Source organism: Mchenga conophoros, linkage group LG16 (genome assembly GCF_057382185.1).
Source record: "Mchenga conophoros isolate Kocher_MC1m ecotype Shallow Benthic linkage group LG16, M_conophoros_male_GT1.1, whole genome shotgun sequence".
In the NCBI taxonomy this organism is placed as follows: Eukaryota; Metazoa; Chordata; class Actinopteri; order Cichliformes; family Cichlidae; genus Mchenga; species Mchenga conophoros.
Window position 1 is genome coordinate 25033149 of NC_140541.1, and position 26750 is coordinate 25059898.

The 26750-nt window shown below is 38.3% G+C and overlaps 1 protein-coding gene across 4 annotated transcripts in view; it reads right to left on the reverse strand.

Annotated features, from left to right (window-relative positions):
- Window positions 1-563: 563 nt before the first annotated feature.
- galnt13 (polypeptide N-acetylgalactosaminyltransferase 13) overlaps window positions 564-26750 on the reverse strand; it is a 36803-nt gene continuing 10616 nt past the window's right edge. For 2 of the 4 annotated variants that reach the window (XM_085248848.1, XM_085248847.1), the window contains exons 4-14: window positions 24385-24551; window positions 23309-23516; window positions 20168-20338; window positions 19433-19550; window positions 18321-18501; window positions 16501-16640; window positions 14503-14601; window positions 13254-13388; window positions 12929-12958; window positions 9816-10038; window positions 3440-3577 (exon numbers count right to left, since the gene is read on the reverse strand). In XM_085248848.1, coding sequence (XP_085104974.1) covers window positions 9853-10038; window positions 12929-12958; window positions 13254-13388; window positions 14503-14601; window positions 16501-16640; window positions 18321-18501; window positions 19433-19550; window positions 20168-20338; window positions 23309-23516; window positions 24385-24551 — 1435 coding nt within the window. In that variant the 3' untranslated portion in view covers window positions 3440-3577; window positions 9816-9852. Of the gene's footprint in view, window positions 3578-9815; window positions 10039-12928; window positions 12959-13253; window positions 13389-14502; window positions 14602-16500; window positions 16641-18320; window positions 18502-19432; window positions 19551-20167; window positions 20339-23308; window positions 23517-24384; window positions 24552-26750 lie in introns of all 4 variants that reach the window. The other 2 variants (XM_085248849.1, XM_085248850.1) reach the window with 2 other exon arrangements.

The window sequence follows — 26750 nt, forward strand, 5'->3', positions numbered from 1 at the left end:
ATATTAAAAATATATGCTGTCCTTTTCAACAACTTAAGGCTTCAAGGCTAAGCCGTTAAGTAATCAACTGAACAAAAATCAGAAAAATGAATGAATATTCCAAATAATAATTAGTAAAGTTGTATAATTCATGACGTCCAGTGTCTGCTGGGTATTCTGCTAGCTTTATTTTTTCAAAGCTTTGCTCAAAAAGAACAATTTTGTGTCTCAGACTTTTTCAGAGTCACCTGAAAGGTCGAGCCTTCTGTGATTAAAAGCACACAGAATAATGACAAACTCCTTTACACATAAAGCAAAAAACCAACAACTAACATTCATTACAATGTAACTCTTATAGTATCCTGTTGTATTGGTGTTTTTTTCTAGCTCATAATAAAAGAGACGGTACAATTTGCTACATTTAAAAAGGACAGAGTAACCCCGGGTAATGAGATGTACGTGAGGCCTTAAAAGCTTATTAATCAACCGTATATTTTGGTGCGACAAGCTGTCAGGTGCTCAACAGTGAAGCTAATCATTATTTTATGTTCAGAAGTTTTATTTTTTCTACAAAAAAAAAAAAAAAAAAAAAAAAAAAAAAAAAAAAGCGAAATGTACAAACAAATGACAAATGTGCAACCCACACATTGAAACATTACATTCCTGTTCTAACACCATGCACTTTAAGATAATGAAAAACAATAAATGTGTGTGCGTAATATCAAAGAGGTCACTGGTTTTCAATCTGAATGCCAAGCAGGCACCTGGCATCAGTTCAGTATTCAAGCAGCATGGGCAGTATACCCCACCCCTCATGTACTTAGTCCTTCAGATAGTCTCCGAATTGGTTTTTGTGGGACCAATGAGGATTTCCAAAACACAGCACAATTTCAAAACCCACAGTCAGCACTGTTTTTATTACTTCCAAATCTATCACGTGGTTTCGTTTAATCATCATTCAGTATGTTTTGCAAGAATATTCCAGTTTTACAGCATCTTAGAAAAATAATTGGTTCTGTATATATAACAACAATGGTGCTAGATACATCTGAACAGCATTATGTACAATACAATTTGTTTGCCGAATGTGGTGAAAGATATCTGTAAAGGTAACGATGAGTACTGATATACTTCATATTCACTTAATGCAATGATCAAGACTTTGTATCATTTATTTATGAGATATGGTAATTATTTAATATCAATAAGCTGCAATATTTTATCTCAAACCATCCTTTTCAAACATAAAACGCCTCAACCATCCAAAATCACTAAAAACCAAACATGTAACAACTTTTATAAGGAAAGTTTTGCACCCGGATATGTCATGATATCTCCTATGGAAAGAATTTGAAATCATATGGAAACAGACTTAAAAATAATCTTTTTGATGTAATGATGTTTTGATAGCTATAATATTACAGTGTGATTTTCTCAAAAGTACCTGTTAAAATCTACATTCATTCAAAATGTATCACTTGTATTTCTAGTCCAAAACCAACATCATATTTCTCATCACCTGTAATAGATTAACTTCCATGATGTAATTCCTGTTGGAGTAATACGGAACATCAACAGCTGCGTCAGTTAACAACCGACCTGGAATTTCAAAGATATGTTTCAGGTATAGTGCTGTGCAAAAGTCTCGAGTTGCCCCTCATTTCCTTTTGCTTTGCTTCCAAAGTAGTTAGAGTTTCATGCAATTTTTAAAGTGGTCTTGAGCAATAATTATCATTTGAATCTTTAAAGTTTTGTCTTTGGACATTGACTGCTTTTTTTGTTGTTGTTTTTAATTTCAGACAAGTTCTTGCACCTGACCATTTTCAGACTAATGTTTTGGGGGGATTTTGCATTTTCTTTGGGGGGGGGTATCTTTAGGCGCTTTGTTATTAGCATTCTGTTGCAAAAACATTTTCCCCACAATTTCTTTAAACCAAGACTATGAACAAAGGCATTCAGGAGAGAGGTTCAATAGTGAGTCTCTATAGCCATCTGTAAAACAAGGTGGCGGCTCTGTCATGGTTGTGACTGCAATTCAGCCACTATTACTGGGGGATCTTCAAAACTCATCAAAATTGATCAGATTTAGATCCACCATCCCCAAACACACCGCCAATGTAGCAAAAACATACCTGGATAGAAAAGCACACAGTGAAACACTGTCAATCATGGACTGGCGTCCCCAGGGCCCGGATCTCAACATTAATAAAGCAGTGTGGGATCAACTTGACAGAATGGAAAGAAAGGCAGCCAACATCCAAAGACGACCTTTGAATGTCTTTTAAAAAGCCTGGAGAACTATTCCTGAAGACTTACTTATGGAAGTTACAAGAAAGCTGCCTAAGAGAGTTCAGGCTGTGTTGAAGAATACTAAAAACTGATTTTTTTTAAAGCTCCCTAGAATTATACAAACTGTTTTGTCTTATACTGCATCTCCATGTATGTTTGCATACTTCAATAAAGCACTGCAAATATCAAGAAGTTAAGGGTGGCTCAAGACTTTCTGCACAGTACTAGAAACTTTAAAGAGATTAGTACAACTCTTTAACCAAGTTTAAGGGATCTTCATAAAAATGGCACTCCTCTTAAGTTAAACTGTAACAACTGATATGGGTGTCAGGGCTTCAACTGAAATTTGATTGTTCAGTTTGTTAAGGTTGGGCTTCCGTTTTCTCTCGAGCAGATTTATTACCACACGGTCTCATGAAATGTGATAAAAAGACACGTCCTAAATAGCTAATGCTACAGTGGGCTTGATAAAGAAGAAGGAAAAGCATTTGTAGGTTATAAAGGGCTACGACTTTATCCCTTCAGTAAATCACCTTAAGAGGGTAACACCTATCAGTGCTGATCTCCATATGTTAGTCAACAGTTGCAGTTAAAATGACCACCATTCTGCTTCAAGCATAGACACAGTAGACACCGACACGAAAAGAGAATGAGCAGCAAACCAGCTGTTTTCTTTTACAACTGTACCTATAGTAGATACATCAATGCCTGTCTGGATACAGTGGTGGTTATAGAATCTCAACCATTGCAAAGATACGTCTCAGAAAATGACAAATGGTCTCCTGTTTATGTTTTTCCAGAAGCTAATCAGCAGTCAGTGCAGCAGATTCACAGCTAGCAGGTGTCCATCACAGTGTGACTCCTTTGATGTGAGTGTTTTCCATGCACGACCCGATACGTCATTATCCTAGTTCAGATCTGTAAAAGTTCCCAAAGCTACAGCTCATCATATTTTTAGAAATGCAGGTGCCAGTGCAGTTTATCCTCAAACCTGTGTTGAACTGTAATACGATCAAATGGAAGAAAAGCCGCTGCTGCCCAGTTCTCTGCATTTCTTGGCCAGGATGTAAAAGCAAGAGGTGCATGATGTGTGGTAAGAGCCATCTGGTGAGGGTAAGGAAAGCCAGGACTGGTTGGGTGGAGAACGACAGAGGACTGAGGTGAAGAGTCAGACGCTAAGGGTCATGTTACGGAGCAGCCACTGCTGGGAACGGCTGCCATTGCAGTCTCTCAATGTGGGGACCATCTTGTCGTCCTCAGAGGGCATGTCCAAGCACTGGTTGCTATTCACATGCAGCAGAGTAAGTCGCTGGAGAGAAAAGATGAAAAAACAAAACAACAGGCAGTTACAACTGATGTAAATATATACGCATGACATTAAACAATTACAAGTTGAAGACCAACCTCCCCTGTGTTTTACAGTCATGTACTCTCAAAGATGCAGGTCATCACTGAGGGCATCAGTGTCAGCTGCCAGTGCCTCACTGCTTCAACTGTGGTCTGAAGAAAAGCTGAATCTATGCGCATCACTCAAACCAACCCTCAGATTCATTTTAACTACCAATTTCCCAAATTTCAGCTTTGTTGTACCATTGACCCAGTAAATAAACTTAAGTCTGTGCCTGCACCATTTATTAAAACAATAAAAACAGAATGACAAAATAAGGAACATAAAAAAGGGTTACCCCTCATACAATACATCTCTCACTGTGAAACGCTGTGGAAATCGAGGCTCCTGTCGGGGGAGAAACTTGTCATTGGCACTTTAACAAAAGGATGTTTCTGTGATTGACTGAGCTTCAAAAGCATCAACCTCTCTAGAGCCAACTCCCCCCACATTCAGTGGTAATGGGAAAAGGAGTTGTTTTAATGTTAAAACCACTGCAACAAACTCGCTACAGTGTTTTCAGTTTTATCACTATGTTTAGGTTTGCAAACTCCTGTATGTTCATTGAATAGCAGGTGAAGACACATCATGAACAAGTGGATCGCATACAAAGTAAACGTAGACCTGTGCATACATTTGACCTTAACAAGGAGGTCTACTGAGGCGTTTTCTAGTCTTTAAAGCTGATTTTTGGACCATTAAAAAAGTGATTATATTCTGATTACGAATGTAAATAACACATTCTTTACACATCCCGAAATTACAAAGCAGCTTTAAAAATTAATGTAGGGTCTGTTTATACTCCGTTTTTATCTCTGTTTTGGTCTGTGCCATCAACAAAGGAAAAGATCCGGTCCTGTAGCTCCTAATTTTCACCAACCATTCACTGCAGGCCAGAAAATCAAACCAAAGAGCTGAAATGATAGCGATGTGAGGTGATAATAATGTTTGTTCCTCTGAGTGACCCTTATCACATACATGTGGTGATCTGGTCCATTCTCAGGAACAATAAGTTTTAAATATTTATTTATTCCAATTATTAAAATAACCTAGGAAAAAGAGTTTATTGTTAACACTGCAGCTCATTATATTTACTTTTTGATCAAAGTGCTACAGTATAATAGGCACCATTAGCACCAGCAGTAATACTGCTGGTGCTTGTTAGCACTGACCACATCACGATTATTTATTCAACACCATGCTTGGGATAAACTGTGTTTTTATTGTTAATGCGACACATTATAGCAGCATCTTTTTTCAGAACACATAAGTAACCAGGGATCACGAGGAGAAGAAAAAGGTTACAATGTGACATTAGTTGCAACAAATATCTCTACCCTAATGATTGTGTGTGCCTTAATCAGTACACCACAATGATCGCCTCTCAGTTGCAAATTGTGTAAAATCTGATAAAAATTTTCCATTTTTGTTACTATGGTTGCTGTAGCTCAGGAGGTAGAGCAGATCATCTACTAATCAGAAGGCTGGTGGTTCGATATCTGGCTCCTCCAGTCTGCATGCCGAATATCCTTGGACAAGATAGTAAATCCAAGTTGCTTGTATGGATGGGTGAATTAGGCAAGTTGTATAAAGCACTTTAAGTGCTCAGTTAGAGTTGAAAAAAACCTATATAAGAACCAGTCCATGTATTAGCAGTGTGTCACAAAAAAAAACCAAACAAAAAAAAAAAACAAAACACAATTTGTTGCCATTTTTCAGCTGATTCAAAGACAACACAGTTTGACAGCATTAAATTGCGTCGCCAGGTGTTTCATCGGATTTGAGGTGTTACCTCCTTTGACAGTATCACAGTATCAGCTTAAAGCACTTGTTGCAGGCTGCTGAGTTTGCATCTTTTGCTGTGAAGTACAGCCAGACTTTTGACCGCTTCGCCTTGGGCATTTTTAATCTGTAGCTCTGCTCTAAAAGAACGTAGGTACCTGGACCCGCCTACTATCCTCGGAAACGTAAAATGATTGGCTAGAATCTAAAGTGTATCACAGCTCAGGAAATAAAGCACTGAAATAAAGCACCGTAATAAAGCACCGAAATGTGCGCTGCTTTTCGGTCTGGTTACTACCGTTTATGTCAGAACCGGTGCCATCATGGCACCGGACACCGGTACCCATCCCTACCAACAAGGTGATTTGTAAAGAGTTATTAGCAGAAAACCTGCCATATTTGAGCAGGGTGTGCAGTGTGTCCTTAAAATTTTTGAGGAAACTAGACAAGTGAAGGACAAAAGAAGTGGCTACAGCAGATTCACTGTATTTGTCGTGTCCTTATAAAATAGGGGGGGGGGGGGGAATCCAGCAAAGACCTGACACAGAACCAGAGAGATGTATCTGGCCATTGAACTGATCCATCTCTTGTTCACTGACACATCATAAGAAATTGTTTGAAATTGAGGCAGAGAAGATAAAAGGCCAAGACATGCCAAATTATATTTATAGAGTGATAAATCCAGTTTAGAAAATTTAGGTTCAAATCATCATGAACAGAGGAGTTCAGGAGAAAGGTACAACAGGGAGTGTCCACAGTTATGTATTAAACATGGCGGAGGATCGGTCATGGTTGGGGGTTCAATTCAGCCAGTGGTGCTAGGGACCTTGTCAAAATAGATGGAATTATTGACACCGAGAAGTAAAGTCAGACTCTGACCCACCAACAACTATAAGGCATCTGATTGGCAGCAGCTTCAGTTTTCAGCGTGGACTCAAACACACTGCAATGCAGTAAAAGCACGGAACAAAAGAAGAGCTTTGACTGTCCTTCAAGAGGCCTTGAGAATTATTCCTAAAGACTACTTTAACACAGAGTGAACTGTCTTAGGCAGCTTCCATGTCATTTTTTAAAGTATAAAGTCAGTAACACCAAATATTGACTTTCAAGCTCATTGCAATTGCTCAAACTCTGTTGTTGCCTTATAAACTGTATTTCTATGTATGTTTGCACGTTTTGAGAATCACTGCACTTAGTTCCCTTTTTCCTAGCAAAATATAAAGAAATAAGAGGTTGCTCTAGACTTGCACAGCATTGTATACCAGTAAAAACACCTGTACAGAACTAATGAAGGTGTGTAACTGCAAAGCTTATCATTATAGAAGTATTTTAATAACCTTACATTTCTCACAGTGGCTTCATTACACATCACAGGCCAAATATGCCATCATCTGCTAACTAAATTGACCGTGGGACAAGTTGGATTGGGCTCTGTCTAACTGGGCTCAGGTGACAATGACTGATTAACTGGCTTTCTTCATGAAAGACATTTTAGTAAAATAATGATGAGTGAAAACCATTTACACTCTCAGGGATCTGGTACTGTGCATACTGGCTCGCTGTCACTGCCATAGCTCATCAAGACACTTAAATAGAACAGGGTCCCCGTTAATGTAATTACAGTATTCCTTCTCCTGCTCCACTCCATCGCTCCTGTCTGTCCTATGTGATGCTTTTTCGTGGAAACCAGAAAGGCTAGAAAACAGGACAAACTGGACCAGACTGGAAATAACACACCTGTTGTGATGAGCTCGAACTCAAGCACCACACAAGTGGTATGTACCACAGGAGAGAATCTGTGGCTATCTGCCACACGTCACCAGAGATAACACCCCCCACTAACAACTGTGAGAGAGCCCTCAATAGCCTTGATTAACCATTTATGTTTAAACCCTCAGTAGTAACATGCTTCCGCAATTTCATTCCTCACTTGAGTTGCTTTTCTCATCCTAATGATCACATGCAGAGGAGTAGGGGACTTGAGAGTTGGTTTGTAAAGAGAAGCAGAGCCTCTGCAGAGAAAAACAATGCCACGAGAGAAATTGGGAAAATTATGTTAGGAGCTACAAAGATGCCATGTAATATATGAAAATGTATAAGCGTATAAATGAAAACCAAAACAGAGATAGCCTCAGGTTTAGCAGTTTGCAGCTTAACACAATGTTATATTGGCATAAAAAATAAAACGCAGGTGAACAAGTAACCTAAAAATACATCATGGCATAAAAACTGGTCATTAAGCATGATTTGGGGGTTTTTAAATTCTGCAATCGAGGCATAATTCTTCATTAAAACAAGATTGTGCTTTGACAGTTAACAGAGGATATTCAGACTAATGAGCTCACGGAGGCGCTCAGGCCATGTTTGATCTCAAGCTATAAAACACAAGGGCCCAACACTATCTGCCTGGATACAAAGAAGTGCATGCAAACACAGCCACACACACACACACACACACACACACACCTTTCCTGAAGTACACATTGCAGACTGCCCTACAGGGCACACTTGTTCAAACAGAGTGAGAACAAAGAGAGCAGGTGGCACACAACCTCACACACCTGTCTAAAAACAAAGGAAAAGAACAGTAAGCTTGTGCTACACTATACTTTAATTTAAAAAGTAGTTCTTTAATAGTAGTTGTAACTTCATAGCAAAGTTCTTCCTAAACTATTGAGAAGAAGAATAAAAAAGAAGCAAAGATCAACAATTTTTTCCTAATCCAGACTGAATGAATACTACATTTTTGAGCCATGCGCAGGGCATAATCATTTACAAAGCCTTTCTAAACAGCCTTAAATCATAAAGATACTATTTTTCCTTTCATTCAAAATCTAAATTTACTCCAGGGGAACATGTGGCACAAGAAAAGTATGATTTGAAAAAGAAAAAAGTTCCATGTTCAATGAAATTACTCGAAATATGGAGGCCCTGTCCTTTGCTCATAATTATTTCATGCTTGCTTTGGGGCAGAGAAAACTCCCATCTTCCTCCCAGCAAACCAAGCACAGTCTCCAGAGCAAGAAACCGAGTGTGTGCACAGCTGAGACCAGCTAATTAAATGATGACCGTTTCTAACCATAACCCAGGTTGAGGAATAGCATCCTCTTTATCACCACACAGCACACTGGACTTGCTGAAAGGCAGAGAGGTTCTTGTTTTGACGTGATCTTCTGTGCTTGCTGCTGGGGATCTAGATAGAGTGGCTTTTTTGTGGGATACAAACACAGCAGATACTTTTGTATCTCAGGGCAGATTCAGCAACAGTGTCATTTGCTTTAATGGAGCCCTTCTCTTGTGTACGTGCTCCTCTCTGCTTGCTATGCTAGGAGGACATCTGAGAGTGAACAGCAAATCAGGCCATCTAACAGCAGGTCACTATACTGCCACAACTCTGACACACACCAGCAGTCCCGGGAGCTCCTTACCCAATTTGCCCTGCTTGGACACAGAAACTGTGGCATGCTACAGTGAAATTGCTCTTTAGCGTTTTGAGAGATACAACAGTACAGGATTCTGAGATGTTCACTCCAAATTACTCAACAGAACAGAATTGGCTACAGAGAGAATGACTGACAGACACAAAGCCTGGAAAAGGCAGGAAAATAACAACTCCGAAATGGACAGAAATGCTGAGCTGAAGAACATTCCTCACAAAAGTATGTAAATAAGAAGGCTTAGTGGTGAAAAAACACTGATAATGGGCATTTTACAATGTACATGGAACACTGTGTACACAGCTGCTTTTGGCCAATAAGAGAGTGGCCTGAGCAACTACAGCCATGAAAGATAGGTTCACAATGAAGGATCACTTCAAAAGAACTTGTAAACAATGGCGAGCCCATTTGAATAAGCTCCGCATGCAGATAATCAGCTAAAAATAAGCACGTCCTCCATCTCGGCCATCATTCATCATGTGCAGGCAGTCCAGGGGACAGCCAGTGAATTTTCACATCAAAATATAATATTTATTTTGGAAAATAAATGTCAATTGAGATGTAATTTAGCAAAAAGATTAGCTAAAGGTCTTCCAGATAGCATCTTATACAGAGAAGCATCTTGACAGGACATCTGTCATTGTGTAATGAAGCTCTTCCCACGTCTCTGTGCACTCCCCCCTTGAAAGGTCACCAATAACAAAAAAGTGTTAATGCTTCCTAAAACACATGCACATTCAGGCGTACACCTGGAAGAACCACAAGTCTACTCTCACTGACAAAAATCAGAAAATCAAACATACTCTCAAAACAGCCAAAGTTGCCTATTACAGCCCAAACAGGTCTAGTGAATTCTAACAGTGTGAAACTACATTGCTACAGAGCAACTATGATGACCACCAACCTCTAATTCTACACCTAACTTGTGCTAATCTGCTCACCTCACGCCCCCCGTAGCCCCCGAGAGCAGACTTGAGTTTAGAGAAAATAATCCGTGGGACTGAAGTAGAGGTGTCTAGCGACCTCCAGACGAGTGTAGTTGTGGAGGATCCACGACTGTATTGGACTGTTGTTACAGTACTCCACAGTGGGGCCATAGGTGCCGTCCTCCAGACGGCCGATGGTCAGACATGATTGGGTGATGATGTGGAGGAAGGTGTGCTTCTGCAGTGAGCCAGGAGGGAAAAGGGACAGATGGTTTTCAAGGTAAGTCACAGAGTCATAAAGTAATTCTTAAACTGATGCGTCTGTTCTTCGCAGTAAACTTTCCCAGACACTGACTAAATGTCTGACTTATTTGGTCCATTTCTTGTTTTATTTAGTTATTAGATGGACCATATCTTCATAAGCGATATGGGTCATGTTTCAAATTATTCATGTGACTATTGGCTCAGTCACCCACGAAAAAAGGTAACAGGATGGCAACCTCCTTGCATCAAATCAGTAGCAACGATCACTTGTAGGCAGATCTCATTGATGCAGACAGATTGGCAACACATTAAAATCTGTCTGCATTTATGAATCTGAGTGTGTTTGCACCAATAAGCGCTTGCCCATTGAAAGTCTCCTGGTTAAATTCCTATATAAAAGCAAGCAGAGTGCCTATGTCATTCTTTAGTTAAACTGCCATCCTGCAGCAATTACATCACAGTTTAATGTTTAATATAAAGGTGCCATATTCTGCTGATTTATCACAGTGAATCCCTCTGTTCTCACAGATTGCATGTAACTGCCAACTTGACCCCATTCAATGGCAGACTGTTGACAGTCTGATAGGAGACCCACTTATTTTTAATAGACATCTTGATGCACAAAGTGGCTTTGGGGTCAGCAACTGACTGCAAGTAGTTGCAGGCCTGGTTGCTGTCTCCAAAGCAACCACTTGAAAGTCTAGGAGGTTGGTTTCAAAGTTCAAACCCCTGAGAAAATGACCACATCAACAATTTGAACATGTCCTTACAATGAGGCAGACGATATTTGCCAAAATTAGCACAATGCAAATAATTTTGGGGGGCAATTTATAAAACGAGATGGACAATTTAAAAAAAAAAAAAAAAAAAAAAAAAGTTAGATGACATGTTTTTACTAAATATCTATGTTCTAATTCGTGGCAGGGCGTGGTCGGCAGGGAAAGCGGACCCAGCTGCACAGGATCGCAATCACGCCTCGCCAACTTAAGATCGGTATAGAGTCCTGTTGTGGTGTTGCTGTTGTTGTTGGTATGTGGCTGGCAGCTGGGAAGCTGAGCCGACTTGTGTGAGCTTCAAGCGTAATAAAGAGAATGTCCAACAGTGGTGAAACGCGGTCATGTCATGCCCCTTACCTGCAGGAATTTGAGTTTATCTATTTGATTCTCCCATTTTACTCCCTGATACAGCCTGTGGCTTAGTGTGCCTCACTTGTAAATAGCTATTCAATCAATATGCCAATCCATGCCTCAAACTCTTTATCTCCAATAAACTCATTACTTGCATTTTGCTGCAATAGTTCAAGTGTGAATTAAATAACGATTAGCTCAAATATTTTAAGTCTTAAAAAAATAAAGAACATTCTGGGTTTCTTTAGCCAGAAAACTGGCTGGGAAAAAAAAAAAAGTTTAAAAACTACATTAATTAGACTCTACTAAAGCTAAAACACAACTTGACAAGCACAGCAAAGTTAAAAAGTACAGATAAATTGGTGAAAACTTCAGCGCACTTAGAAATTTTGGCTATCATGTGTTTGAGTGGGATATCCATGCGAGGGAAAGCACAGCAAATAGAACTTATTGCTGGCTGAAACAGCAGAGTAGGTGAACAGGAAAGTGGATGTCGGTCACAACTGTAAATGAATACAGGAGGAATATGGAGAAGCCAGGTATTTCTGTGAAAGTGAAACTGATGACCAGATGAAATGTTAATGGTACTGTAGTCATCCAGGATTCAGTCCCTGTCAGTCACACCTGGGCTAAAAATAACACCGGCTACTGACAGCGATGAAACCCCAGAGCTGTTTACAACAGAGACCGGTCCTCTTCGTTATGAATTATTCATTTTATTCTCTTTTTTTCCCCCCATTTTAAGGAAAACACACTGAGAGCAAAGTGTAATGAAAGGATTTCTCCATGGATTTGTTCAACGCTCGATGGAAAGGCCTCTGAGCTTCCTCACTTTGTCATACCGCCATGTCAGTGATAGGACATCTCAATCACTCATAGACAACTCTGCATGCGACGCTGCCTCGTCTAACCATCTCCCAGAGGATTAAAAATGCATAAATTGTTCATATAAAAATGCTTTTTGAGTTGTGTAATCCATAATGTATTTTGATGTATTCTAAGGAAACAAGGCTTGAGAAGAATATTTAGTTTTCCTATGAGATTCAAAATGTCTTTGTTTCCTGCCCACAACATCTGTTTCTTCATTTGACTGAATATCAAAAATGCAAGCTTATTACTGCTTGCATACCCAGGAATATTAGGTAAAGTGAAACCCTGGTGTTCAATATGCAGCGTCTAGCTTTGTCAATTATATTTTCTAATTCAGTGCTATTGCAAAAGGAAAAGACTTTGATACATACATATATACACATATAGAAATACCTGTAATGAGCAACACAGATAAAAAAAAATAAATAAATAAAAAAAAAAAAAAAAAAAAAAAAAGGACATAAGGTTATTATTTTTTCACCTCACCATTTTGCACCTAATGCATGCAATCATTTGTCTTTGATATTTGTAGGTGATACTTGTGTTTTGGTTTGTTTGCTTGTTTTTGGGGTGGGGGGGGGGGGGGTTATAGGTTAGACTTCAGTTTCTCTCTGCGATGTAAATTATTTGGTGACTTGATTGTTCTGCTGCACATACAATATATTTGTCTACAAAATATAAAAGGATAAATTGCAATGCGTGATTCCAGGTCACCGATGTAGAAAAAGACTTCAGTACACATCCAAAAAATATATTTATATAAACGATCTACCGTACTAAACACTAACACTTCAGCGTCCACACACTCATACTCACAATACTAAATCACAATGTGGCACTTCAGGAGGGACAAATTGAACAGCTTACCTCAAAATCATATTCCCACTTGCCAACATACTACATAATGAGACGAGAAAAGAGAAACAGCTGCTGGGTTGAAATAGCAACTCAACTTCCGTGGTGCTTTAAAAAAAAAAAACAACAACAACAACAACAGCACCATCTTGTGGCAGAAAACAGTCATTCTAGTTTTCCCACGACCAAAGATCCTCAGTGTCCTATTGCTCATGAAATTACCTTTTGACAGGTAAAGGTACAAACGTTAAATTGAGGAACAGGGGAAAAGAATGGCCACTTGCTTTAGAACCCTTATTTTGAATTATTTGGATCCTAAAAGGGCCACAGATCCTACCTCAGCATCGTACTCAAACATCTGATTGCCCTTCATGTGGTGACACTTGAGCATGACAACAGGCCCGTTGAGGCGGGAGACATCCAGGCAGAGGTCATCTGTTCTGATTTCTTTATCCGCAGTGTACGAGAACACCTACAGGAAGAGGTTTTATTTAGCTCTTGAAAAATATCAGTAACATCAACATCACAAAAAATAAAACAACAGTATTGTAAGGGGTTTTAGGGATAGATGACTAAACTGTAAATATTTTTTAAACCTTAATTTATCTTTTATTTTTTATTTTTTGTTTTTATTTACACTCCAGAGCTTTTTAAAAATTTATTGTGTACTTTATTGGGCATTTCCAGGATGTTCTACAGATATTTTTTATACAAGACTGGACAGATATTCTGTCTTGTGTGCTGCAGAAAAAAAAAACTATAATGAGATTCGAGTATAAAGAATATTGATTGGACCAAAGTGAATTCTGGGTTAGAAATCTTTGAGTCTAATCAACACTGGGCTTCAGAAATGAGAGAGAGAAAGCATTGTATTGAAAATCTGCACATTGACTTAGAAGTTGGAGATTAACACACTCCTTGCTTCCAACCTGAAGTCAAGTTTTTGGGCAAGATAATGTACTGCTAGAGGCTGCACTTTAAAATTAAGTACACCCCATGATTTAGTAGCTTGGAGAACCATCTTTAGCAGTAATAATTTGAAATGATGAGCAATAATTTGAAATCATCATTCTCTCGAATCACTGTGGAGAAATTGAAGTTTGTTTCTGCGCAGCTCTCTTAAGCTCCTGCCATAACATTTCAGTCAAGTTGAGGTCTGATTTGACTGGACCATTGCAACACCGTGATCATTTTATTTTTCAGTCCTTCGGCTTTAACATGCTAATTGAAGCCTGGATGGTCTGAGATCTAGTTCTTGGGATTGTGCTTTAAATATCTTTAAGTATTACATGCCCTGACCTTGGAGTAAATTTGTTGGCATGTCTACTCCTGGGAACATTGTGTTAACACCTAAATGCTCCAGATCAGCAAATTATAGAGGTGCTCACACCTGCTAATGATCAATTAATCAAGTATGTTTAGTTAGCAACACCTGGCTGCTACCCAAGTAGAACGCTTAAGGCTGTGCTTAGTTTCATTCAGATTTAAAGTTACATTTGCAAATTCTATTATAATATAGACAATAGTATTTCTTTTCACAATTAAGCATAATACTCTCAATACAGTATTTCCTGTTATCTCCTCACCTGGTTTCCACCCATGCCATGGCAGTTGAAAAAGCCAACCTTCTCGTTCTCCTTTCTCCCCATGTTGTCCATACACTGGTTGGTTTCAACATTTCTGATCTATAGACAGGAAGTTCAGATTTACAAATAAGAAGTACAAGTTTATTAACTTTGTAACACTAAAGTCTTAAAGGGTTACATCATAGCATTTTATTTATGTTTCTTTTGACAACAGCTAGGCTACAGGAACAGGAAAAAACATACATTACCAGAATAATGACGTCCCATTTAATACATCAATAAAAAAATAATTCCTTTTCTAAGTCCTTGTTTTTTGTCCTCCCTTATTGTTTGAATTCTTCATCCAAGGATCTCTTGTGCAAATTGATTATCAATCACTACATCTTAAATATTGTCTTCCAAAGAAATTAATCTGTTAATATATAATTAGCAACAGCATTTTAGTTCACTCAGTTGTACTGAGTATCTTTAGGGTTTGATTAGTTTTTTAATTAACCTTTTAAACCCAAATATTTGATCCATGAGTTTTGGAAACATACATCAGTGTTTTGTTTTTAATTCTTTGTCAGAAGGTTTAATAATCACTCGATTTCCAAAATCTTTAATTTTCTGGCAATTATTTCATGGTTCAGGCTTTAAAGGGTTAAAAAATTAACCTATTTCTTGGCATTTGATAAAATAATCATATAAGCAAATAACAGAGAATAATGTTAGTTGCCACCCCAGGTTTGCAAATATTGCAGCATCACTAATGCTGAAACCACTTTAAATGCAAGTCACAGATTTAATGATGCTTTCTTTTTGGAAACTGGAAAAAGTTTGTCACCATCTTCCATAAATCCTATAGCTAAAATCATGTATATACCATGTCACTGAGTTAATTTAGTCCAACCTCTGCTCATTATATCCACTTTTAAAGATGAAACTGAGCTAAGTTGACTGCACACTTCTCAATAAGCAATTATCACAGCTCCTACTGACTTCCAGTCAACTCAGCTATCTAATGAACTCCTACATTCACAGAGCTGAAGCGGAGCTGACTATGTATGTTGCCTAAGCCATTACCATGCCTATCATGCAGGAACGGAATGGCATTCATAATAATTAAGTGATATAAAACCTAATGGTTCCGGCTGTTAAGGAAAGGCTGACTGTGTGTTATGGGGGATGAGAATCAGCCAGAAGTAGTCTGGTTTAGAGGAAAATGGGAAAAAAAAAAAAAAAAAAGGTGCTGCAGTGGCTAAAGGGAGATAGAGAAAACCAGTTTTTACTGCAGTATAGGAGAGCAGTGCAAAGGAGAGAGAAAAGTCCCCTCATCCTCAGCTGTATGAGTGTTAGAGGATTACAACCTCATTTCACACTCAGTTCTTAGACTGACATTACTTTTACATGACTATGTCCAGATAGCACGGCCCATGTTAGCACTGAGTTGACCCCCGCTTCAATGCTTCCCGCACAAAGCTATGTTCATCAAGAAGCTGATTGTGGTCACTTTAAAAAAGCAGAAGGGAAATAACTAAAAAAATCTCTCGTAAAATAAGCTGTGTCAAAACTGTAAATGAGTAGTTATCAAACCATACTACATGCTTACAATTTCTACATATTAACAACCCTATGAAAAATCTGATTTCTAAGGTAGGTACTCGGAAACAGTCTTTTTTTGTTCTTTAAAGAGCAGAATACAAAACTATCTAGAATGCATACACGAGCTTTATCTCACTGCCTCAACATGTGGGGGGGATCAATACCGACTCCTTGAACAGCCAAACGTCTGTTTATTATGCACGTTCAATACAAACTTGGTTGTTTGTTTTTCAGCTTTTTTTAAGCCTTTCCTAGATCCTGATATTTTCAGGCTATATCTCACAGAGATATTGTCTTTCTGAAAGAAAATGAAAAAAATGAGGCCAGGCGCTAAAAGGATATATCTGACTGAACGCAGAAGGAGCCGGTGTATGCGATACATTATAGAAGATTAGAGTATAAGAGAGCTCATACTTCACCAAGAGAGTAGTATCTTCTTGGGATCTGGGAGTCTGGGTAGATGTTCTCTAGATACCAGGAAAACGGTTTGCACTTTAAGGCCTCACGGAGGGTTTTGCGAGAGGAGACGTCTCCGTACTCCACCCGCATCACGCCTGCAAATGAAATGTCAAGACAGGAAATGCAGCCATATGTATCAGTGAACATCATCCGTCACATTAAGAGACACATTTTCTGCTCTGAAAAATAGGATGGTTGTGTCTGTGCACCACCGAGACCCGACACCAGAGGGAACCTTTATGAAGGGAAACAAAGCGCTTTACCTGAAAATATCCCAATCATAATGTTAGCCTGCAATCCCATTTACAAACAGTGTAATGTGGAAGATGCATCTCCTTCAATAGCGCACAAGTGCAAAAGCTGTGCAATAACTGTGGGCCATGATGTAAGTCACTTTAGCCAAATGTGAACTGCCTGATGTATCAGCCTTGATGAAACTAAAGACTAAGAAAGGATTAGACAGCGACTGGGCACAGACACTTACAAACACATTAGACAGATGGTTTCTTCCTAAAGTGCCGCTTGAGGACTCGAGTCTATCTGCATTCAAGCTACAAGGTGGTAATTTAATATGAAAGAGCATGATTGCAATGAGGGAAAATAGAGGACAGCTTTCAAAAACCAGTCAACATGTAAGACGTACAGCACTGTATGTATGTATGTATGTATGTATGTATCTATCTATCTATCTATCACACATAACTAAGATATTGCAAACAGCTTACCAATACCATCTCAGGCTTTAATGTGGGAAACAGAAATATCAAGTTGGCAGATAAAAACAGTGAGCTGAAGTCTACTTTTCTCTCCCTTTCTTTTTTCTATCTGCGGGGGCTAAGCATCACATATTATAGCTCATGATGAATAGCCTCTTAGATCCAGTGCAGAGGAAGGACAAGGAAAGGGGTACACTTTTAATAGGATCACCAGATGCCACTCCCAAATTCAGCCTGAGCAACCTACTGTGCTCTTCGCCACCAATAAGGGAGGTCTGGCAGCAGCACAACCCAGATCATTCTCCCTAATGTCCTGGAGGAACAGACAGTCATCACGGGGCCACAATATACAGAGAATCATCCATCACAGCCCTGGCTCTGTCTGCACACATGCCCGTGGAGAATCCTGCCTGACTGAGAGGAAGAGAAGGTCACAATTTGTGCCGTAAGATCGAAAGATTGGGGATGATCCCTTATAGGTTGGCTGGCATCTAAAACAGTTAACCCGAGATTTCTGGGATACCGCTTCCTGCAAAAGGGTAATCACATTACTAAGTCGACAGATGGAGGGGTACTCATCTCTCAATCTGCACAGTCGTATTGTTCTAGTTTGTCCATATGTGTTTGAGCTCTGTTTGAAAGATGGCCGTTCGTGACTAATTTCTGAACCCAAGTTCAAGAGAGCACTAAAAAAAATGTATCTGAGAGAAGGAATTAATTAATCCCACTTTGAAGATGGCAAAGCTGCATTAAATTCAAATATAAAAGTAAAAGAAAATGTACATTTGCATAAGAATAAAAAAAAAACCTTGCAAGAGAATGAAAGACTAAAATGGAAGTGACATGTCTTTCCTTTTACACCAATTTGCTAAATTAACCACACAGGGGTCCAGCAATGAGGTTTGTTCACGTCTTCCTTTGACCAGCAGTGCACACTGAAACCTTTTTTATAACATGTAAAATCAGCAGAGCTGATTTAAACTCTTGGTTTTCAGTTTTCTGCATCATTTTAGTGGCTGAGAGTAGTAGTGACATGGTGGCGGTTTCATTGCTCTGTACCTGGTGATATGATATAAAAGAAGTCTTTGAAATCATCCATCCAGACTTCGGCCAGGCGCCTGTTGTTCTTGTTGATGACTTGGCCCGTTCCTCCAGGGAAACTGTATGGGGTGGCCTTCCGGAAAACATGGCCCACATGTGAACATGTTACAATTTCCAAGGAGCCACCGCATTGCCAAATCTGCAAGCGTAGAGACAAGGCAGATTTATGTAGTATGTGACAGGAAAGCAGACAAATAGGCTGGATAAAAACTGATGAAACAGTCAGTGAATGCTTGTTCCCTTTGTTCTACCCCCTTGATGCTTAGGTGACCTACATAAATGATAACGTTTGTTACCAGTAAAAAGATTTGCTCTTAAATTTTAACAGCGTACCATCGTACCACACACACACTTACTGTAGATCTGTTTGTGACTAGATGCTGCAGCTCACAGGCATGCCTTATAACAGCACTTCATGTTTTCTGATTACTAACGACAAGCTGTGACAGGAAGACAAAAACACCTTCTATAAACTGCCCTTGTCATAGTTTCTGGTACAGTAAGTGTCCCCAGAACTAAATTTTCAATGATAGCAAATTCAGAGAGACTCATGAGGTGAAGTACGAACCACACTATCACTAACTGGTAATAATAACATATACTTTTTACAATAAACTGTACAAACATAAAGCAAAGAGACTAAATATTTTTCCCTTATGTTTGTGTAAGCTCAAAGCTAAGTACACACCAACATGTAATATGAGCACACACATCTAAGGCTTTCATGTGATGTCAGTTCCACATCTGCAAGGTTTCATGAGCACATCCTGTACAGTTGTGACATTACAACAATGACAAAAATCTGTCCACAGATGTCTGCCAAAGTGCTCAAACCCATCAATGCACAATAGTACATTTGCCAGGATGATGCACAAAGAGAGACTCTCACAAAAAAATCAGCAGCAGCAACCACATGGTTGCAGCAGGAAACAAAAAATGTTTGCAACAGTGTATTTTTTATTTTTTTTATATTTAGAAAGATCATCCAATTTTATAATATCTATAAATATCTATAAAAAGGGAACATCAAAAGGCAGAAACATGTGCTGGTACACAGAGAAACCACTCACTCTAAAAGACATTTCCAGGTTTTCTCCTCCCCAGATATCCATCCCTGGATCGTAACTCCCAATTTCTTCAAAATACGTCTTGTCTATAGAGAATAATCCTCCTGCCATGGTGGGAGTCCTGCAAAAAACATAAATTAAGGCAACAACACAAAACCTTTTTGTAATATTTCATTTCCTCATACTGAATTCGTTAGCATCTTTTTGTAACTAAGAGGAACATTGAGGATATAATAACAGGCCAATTTGTTTGACAATTTGAAACAAAGCCTTAGAGGGGCAATTACTTTTATCTTTTAATTCATTCTATACTCAAGTCAGTCCTAAATAAAGGATATTGTTTGCTGCTTGGAGTGATTTGCATACAGATGAGTTTTGTGAAGCCAAAAAAGGCAGCTCTAAGCAGTTTCTATTTTCCTGTTTCAAAATACATGGATGCTTATACTACAAAGAGAAACATCACAACTCTGTGGATGCCATTTAGGCAGAAGCTGGCATCAGTGGGACACAGAGGGAAAGATGATCTATTTCTAGCTCTAGATAAAAATGGAGCTTTTTATAAAATAATATTTTGTAGAGAAATTTAACTTTCAGCATTTCCTCTGTAGCCTGCTGTACAGAAAAAAAGCTGCATTTAATTAAGCTTACAAAATATTTCCAACTTTTTCAGCGTTTAATCTGATCTCGCCTCTCTTATTTCAAGACGATATGCAAGTGCAAAGCCACACACAGATGTACCTGACAGGGAGTGTTCTATCCCCTTTGCGTCGATCCATCTCCCGCTGGGGAACAGGATACCATCGAAAATTCAGCTTCCAGTTGAATCCACCGTAAGTCATATCAGAGCCTGCCATGTATTCAAATGTCTCGTCGCTGATGACATCTATGATAGGGCACACCACTGCAGTCCTGAAACACACAAAGTGCCATAATGTTCACATGTATGATGAAACAGGCTTGACTGAAATGAAGCATGTGGTTCATTATCATATTCAACGTGCCTCAACATCCCACCATCATAAAATCGACCGCATACTGTGAAGAAATCAAGTTCTGGGTTGTAACTGCAAATTCTATGCACAACATGCCAGCAACTAGCTATTACTCACATTATTAAATGTTCTGAAGAAAATGATCATTAATCGTAAAGCGCTGCAATCAGCTGAACATTCACGTTTTGATTAATCAATTAACTGGTTAGTCTTTAAAAAGTTACAAGAAAATATGAAAATTAAATCATCAAATGTGTTGTTCTCCTTTTGTCCACTCAGCTGCTGTAATATAAACAACATTTCTGTAAAAACAGAGATGAATCCCTGTTTCAACTTATGAAATACGAAGTCAAAACAGAAGTCATTTAAACCCTAAACACAAAATAAAGACAATATATTGAATATTAGGTGGAATATATAATAGCTTAATATGTTGAATTTATATCTAACAACATTTTTAAGGTGGAGCTGGGGGAATGAGGATTGTGTAACAGTTTGAAGGGCAGAATGACATTGTGTTTTAAAGGACAGGGATCTGAGAGGCTGATTGGCTTTGGAGAAGGAGTCAAGAAGATTACGGGATCAGAGGGGATGACGACAAAATTAAGAATGAGTGGAATTTAAAATAGTGGGAAAGCGGAAGTGACCAAAGAAAAGATCAACAGTGACAACAAAAACACCTAGAAAAGCAGGCACATGGAATAACACAATTTCATTTCTGAAATTATGCAAGCAATATTCAGAAAATCCGGGGAGATCTCGGTACACAAGGGACACGGAAAAAACCAATATTGAAGCTTGAATATTTTGAATTTGCCCTCAGGCAACACTGCAGTAGAAAAAAAACAAACAAACAAAAAAAAACAACAGCTACAATTCTGTAATGGAAATCACTTCACGGGCTCTGAAAATCATTGCAACTGAACGCAATTTTATCGCAGCTAAAAATTTACCATGCAAAGAAAAACGGAGCCCGAGCTCATTTAAGATGGATTGAGAGGAAGTAGGCAAACTGTCAGGTGGTGTGATGGAAATCACAGATCCTACATCCTATGGGATAAAGAGGAAAAGGACCACCCAACTTATTACCAGCGCAGTTGAAAGGCTAAAATCTTATGGGATATATTTTTAAAAAGATATATTCTATGTTTTATATGCTGCCATCCAGACAATGTCTATGTTTATTTGATCGAGACAATTTTCTTGCATGCATTACAACAGCACAGTAAGACTGTAGCTACCCCACAATAAGAGGTTTTATTTAAACATTTTACATATTATACATTGAACAAAATCGAACACAGGACCACCGAAATTCTTGGGCAGCTGACAAACAACGATAAACATTCTCAGTTCTGTGTGTTGGAAGACAATGTAAATACAGTTTCTTGGAATCCCTGCGTTGTTTTTATTGAAGGGCGGTGCAGATGTGTAGGAAGTATGGTTGCACAGGTATTATTTTGTAAGATAAATGCATGTACTTCCTCTCAGGATAGTCACAGACAAAATTATTTCTTTATCAAAAAGAGCAGGTCTGGAAATTTAATCTTTGAACATACAGTGTAATTTCTGCACCATCTCAACAGTCTGCACTCAGACTTAAAGACATCAATACATGTGCAGCAGCATTCAGTAAAAGTGTAATGGCTCCATAATACAATATTCGGAGTCATATGATACCAATTTCCTCCTGAGGGTAAATTAATGTGTCTGACCTCAGATAAGGTAAGAATCACAAGAGGATCATCATCATTCATTACTGTCACACAGAAACAGTGGCTGGCATAAATGTGTCTACAGAGCATGGGCAAATGCCTTATGTAGTATCTTAATATTTTGATAAACAGCATAAATTAAATGAATTCTTCATCACTTTAAATCAAAGCTATTTGTTTAATGGTTTTACAGATGCAGCAAACTCAAACCTTTGCCCACTTAATACAGATACTGCGTAAGTCATATAGTGTTGACATGATGACGGTGTTAATTGTCATGGTCCCAGGATTCTTATTTGTTGGTGGTTTTGTTTATTATTACAGTTTCTTTTTTGATGCTGTGATTATTTTGCTTTAATGACTTTCTTGTATAACTTTACTGAAATTTCCCAGTATTTGCCTTAGTGTAAAGCTGCTGTGTGTAGGTGTGTGTCTAATCTCTGCATTTATTAGCCATTTCCCTTTTTTTCCCTGTAATGATTCGTCTCCGGTGTTTTGGATTTAGTCTTACTTCCCCACCTGACTCGCTGTCTTTGATTATCTTCACCTGTGTCTCGTTACAGGGCTGTGTCCGCTTTCCCTTAATTATAAATACTGTCATATAAGTGTTGTTGTCTTCCCCTCTGTCCCTGTCTGTGATCATCACCCGGGTGGTTTTGTCTTCATGCTCTTGCGGCTTAGGTTTTGTTTCTCTTCGTGTTTTGCTCTGTGGACGTCTGCCATCAGCCTAATTAAACGGCTTACCTTTTGTTAAACCCTGCTGCCTCCTGTGTCTGTTTTTTGGGTTCTCAACCTTACACTCTACACAGTTTGCATAACCTGCAGATTGACAGAAGCTATCTTTTCCTCTGAGGTTGCAGCATAATTATTATCTCATATCAGCAGTGCCAGGCAGCGTATTAATAACTGAAAGTTTGCTTTCCCATCAGTATTCAGATAGTTTTGGCTCAAGTACCCAGTGATGCAACCAAGGCGAAATATGATAACAACTGCAGTAATAAAGCGTTTTTAGGGCTCAATAGTAACACTAAACTGTCAAAACAATAGGAGGTTTTGCAGTAGTGTGGCGCACTGCTGCAAAAACGTCAAACATATGTGTGATTTCCTATCAGTGCCTTCAAAAAAACAGCATTAAATTCAAAATACTTAGTGATGTCAATTTTAGCTCCTACCTGTCCTCTTTGATGCGAGCCAGCAGGGGCTCTAGCCAGCCAACAGTACACTCGCAGTGAGCATCAAGAAAGGTGATGACCTGACCGGTGGTGGCGGCTGCCCCCCTCAACCTGGCTCTGATTAGACCTGAACGCTGCTCCATCCTCAGGATCCTCACCGGCACCTCCAGAGTACGCACATAGTTCTCCAGTTTCTTCTTTAGGAAATCTGAAAGAAATTATGCAAAAGAAAATTCATAACAAGTTAAATATGGACAATATGATGATGAGATTTCAATCAGGTCATCAAATTATCAATTCGAGCTAGTCAGCTTATGTCCAGCTGAGATCTTATGGATTCCAAAATAAAATAATAACATTTGAAAACAAGGTTTTTAGCTACTACCTATTGGGATTATATGTCATATTTATGGGTTACAGAACTGCAAATTAAAAAATAAGGTAAAGATAGTAAGACCATAATTACTTGAGCGCATAAATATTGTTTCTTGACTCATCAGAGGTGGATGTGCCACCTAAAATAATAGCATAACCAATAAAGGAAGAAATTCTTTACTTACATGTCTTTCAATATTTCACGATTCCTTAAACTGTGATATGGCTGAATCAAAACCTGGAAACCCGACCGTTGTTTCTATAATGCTCAAAAATGTACTTATCAATGTGTTTTTACTTGAGTCTTCAACATCACACTCCTCATTTGTTTTTTCCAGGGTTTAGTGAGGAGTTCTCAGAGTAAAAACCCCCAAAATTATGTAAATTTGAACCACAAACGTTCCATTTGGCTTTTTTATTAATCTAAAAGATCTTAAATGGTTATTTGAAGATTACAAGAACAAATGGGACTCACAGCCTTACATCGAAGGTTAATTGGTGTATTTATTCATCAGGTTCTAAAAATAAATACTAACACCATAAAGTCCTTATGTTGTAATTTAAAAAAAAAAAGCTAGATTAGCTTTAATTTATCTTGCTACACAGCCAGAAACGTGGATCCCTTTTATCATAATCATCCTACAGTACTCCATCACATACATCCTGTATGTATACTTTGTTAACGTACACAGATTACAAACCTCGCTCGCTGGCATCATCAACTAGGATAATTTCCACCAGCAAGTGTTTAGGAGAGCGGTTGATGACGCTGTGAACAGTTCGCAGCAGCGTGCTCCATGCCTCGTTGTGAAACACGATGACAATGCTGGTGTTGGGCAGGTCATCTGAGTACACTTTGGTCTTACAGCTGACAGAGTAACACAGGGGGGGAAAAGGCAAATCAGTGACATAAGACTTTACAGAGGAAAGTTCCCTTAGATATGCAGAGTCAACAAACTAGGTGAAAAGTCAGAGCTTTAATAAACCCTATTAATTTAAATCCATATCTGCTGACAGTTAATTTAAAGAGTGTTTTTGTCCTTTGTTGATAAAATAACATTAAATTTTTATTTTTTTTATAGTTCAAATATTTCACAAATATTTTAACTATACTGGATGTTTTTCATACTGATAATTATTAATATGTAATCACCATTTTACAATATATTAATCTTAGACTGTTTAGATTTTTACACTGACAATTGTTGGAGATTGCAGATTATTGTGTAACAATATGTATTACTGTATAACAAATTTTAAAAATATTATTTCATTTTTTGAAAGAAAAACAATTATACTTTTAGTCTCAAATAATTTAGTCCTGTAAAATTACAAGCTGTGACAATTAAAGTTTCTAAAAGGTTAATATATGGTAAAACTGTAATGTTACGATAGCTGATGATCTGATTATCATTTGTTATAATCTTTGATATTCTGTTTATTAAAAGGATTCATACTTTGAAAATGTATCCCAAAACTAAAATGGTCATTTACAATGACAAACATAATTTCTCAATATGTTTGAACCACTGCACAGAGCATCTAATCTGTTGCTGTACTACTACTGAGTTAGTTTCAAAATGCAGCCCATTATTTTGTATCAGAGAACATAAAGTTCCCAAGTGTTATCCAGTTTCGCCATCAGTGCAAAAACACTGTCACAATAGGTTTACTGAAAGATATTGAGAAAGAAAGTAGAAAAAGTTAAACCAGTGTTGACAGCTATGTCAGCATGTCCTTGGATTAATGTGACGTCTGTCAAAGCCAAAGGGTGTAAATGTGGGACGGTGCTGTAGTCAGTGCTGTTGAATAAAGAATTAGCTACATTACAGAAGAGGATGTGGACAGTGAAGGCAGCATGTATGGCTAGAGGAGGTGGTGATGTGGGGGAGGGGGGTTACCGGAGCAGGCAGCATTGCTAGTTCTGTCCTGTCTATTCAATGTGACAGCACTGACTGACATAACTAGGCCAGGAGGCTGCCTTGAAGACATAATGCTGGTGAAATTTTGCACAGCTCAGCTGTGCGCTGTAATAAAGATGCTGTATTATTTATATGGACCCATATTGGGCAGAAATACAGAGTTCACATCATCTGAATGTTCAACTTTTTCTCTCTAATATAGATCTTCTTTTGCACTGTATAAATTTTTATGTATTGTATTTTATACAGTTTTTCCACATCCCAGACAATCTGGAGTGGTCTTCTTCTTGAAACAGGCAAAAACAGGAGCTAAAACAAAAAGAATGTAGGAGTTTAGAAAGATAATTTTGTGGCTTATTTCTCATTTGACAGGTAGAGACTCTGATAACCACTTAATGAAAAGTGCCGTGAAGAACTCAACTGGAATAGTTAAACATGAATCACTTGGATATTGTCTCCGCACTAGGCAAACGTCTGTGCATATCAGCAGCCTTAAATGAATGTCCCCATGTTTCATACAAGATGCATTTTGAATTTTCATTAGGTGTTCAAGAGGCTCTTGAATGACAGTAAACAAACCCTACTCCCATTCAAATGTCAAGCCTAATGCAAAACGCGAGGAACCTAATAGATCCTGCATGGAAATGATAGTCATTATTAAAGATATCTTTCACAGTGGGTACAGTTGTTATTACTAATAACATGTAATGGACCCAACTGTTTAAATTCTATTTAAATTATCATAAAACTTTTCTTACATTTCCTTAGTTTCTGCAGTCCTTATGAGACTAGATAAGCATCTTTCAATCAATTTGATAGCATAATTTCTTGATTTCACTTTCAGATATCATTAAGCTCTCTCTGCAGTCTCCTTCGCACTCAAATAGTCTCCGTACAGCTTCGTTCAGCTCTTGCTCAAAACTGTAAGTGCGTCACATACTTGGCTCTGGTTTTTGTGTAGCGGCTTATCACTATAAAAATTCCTCCAAGAATAAAATGCCAGATATGGTGTCGACCATGGAAGTCACCTCTGTATTCTTACCAGGCTGTTTGCTTTGAGTAGAGTGAGTCAGTCTTGTTCTATTATTCTCTGTTGCTTTCTCAGTAACTCTGAGTTAATTATATGTTAGTAAAAATCTGACAAA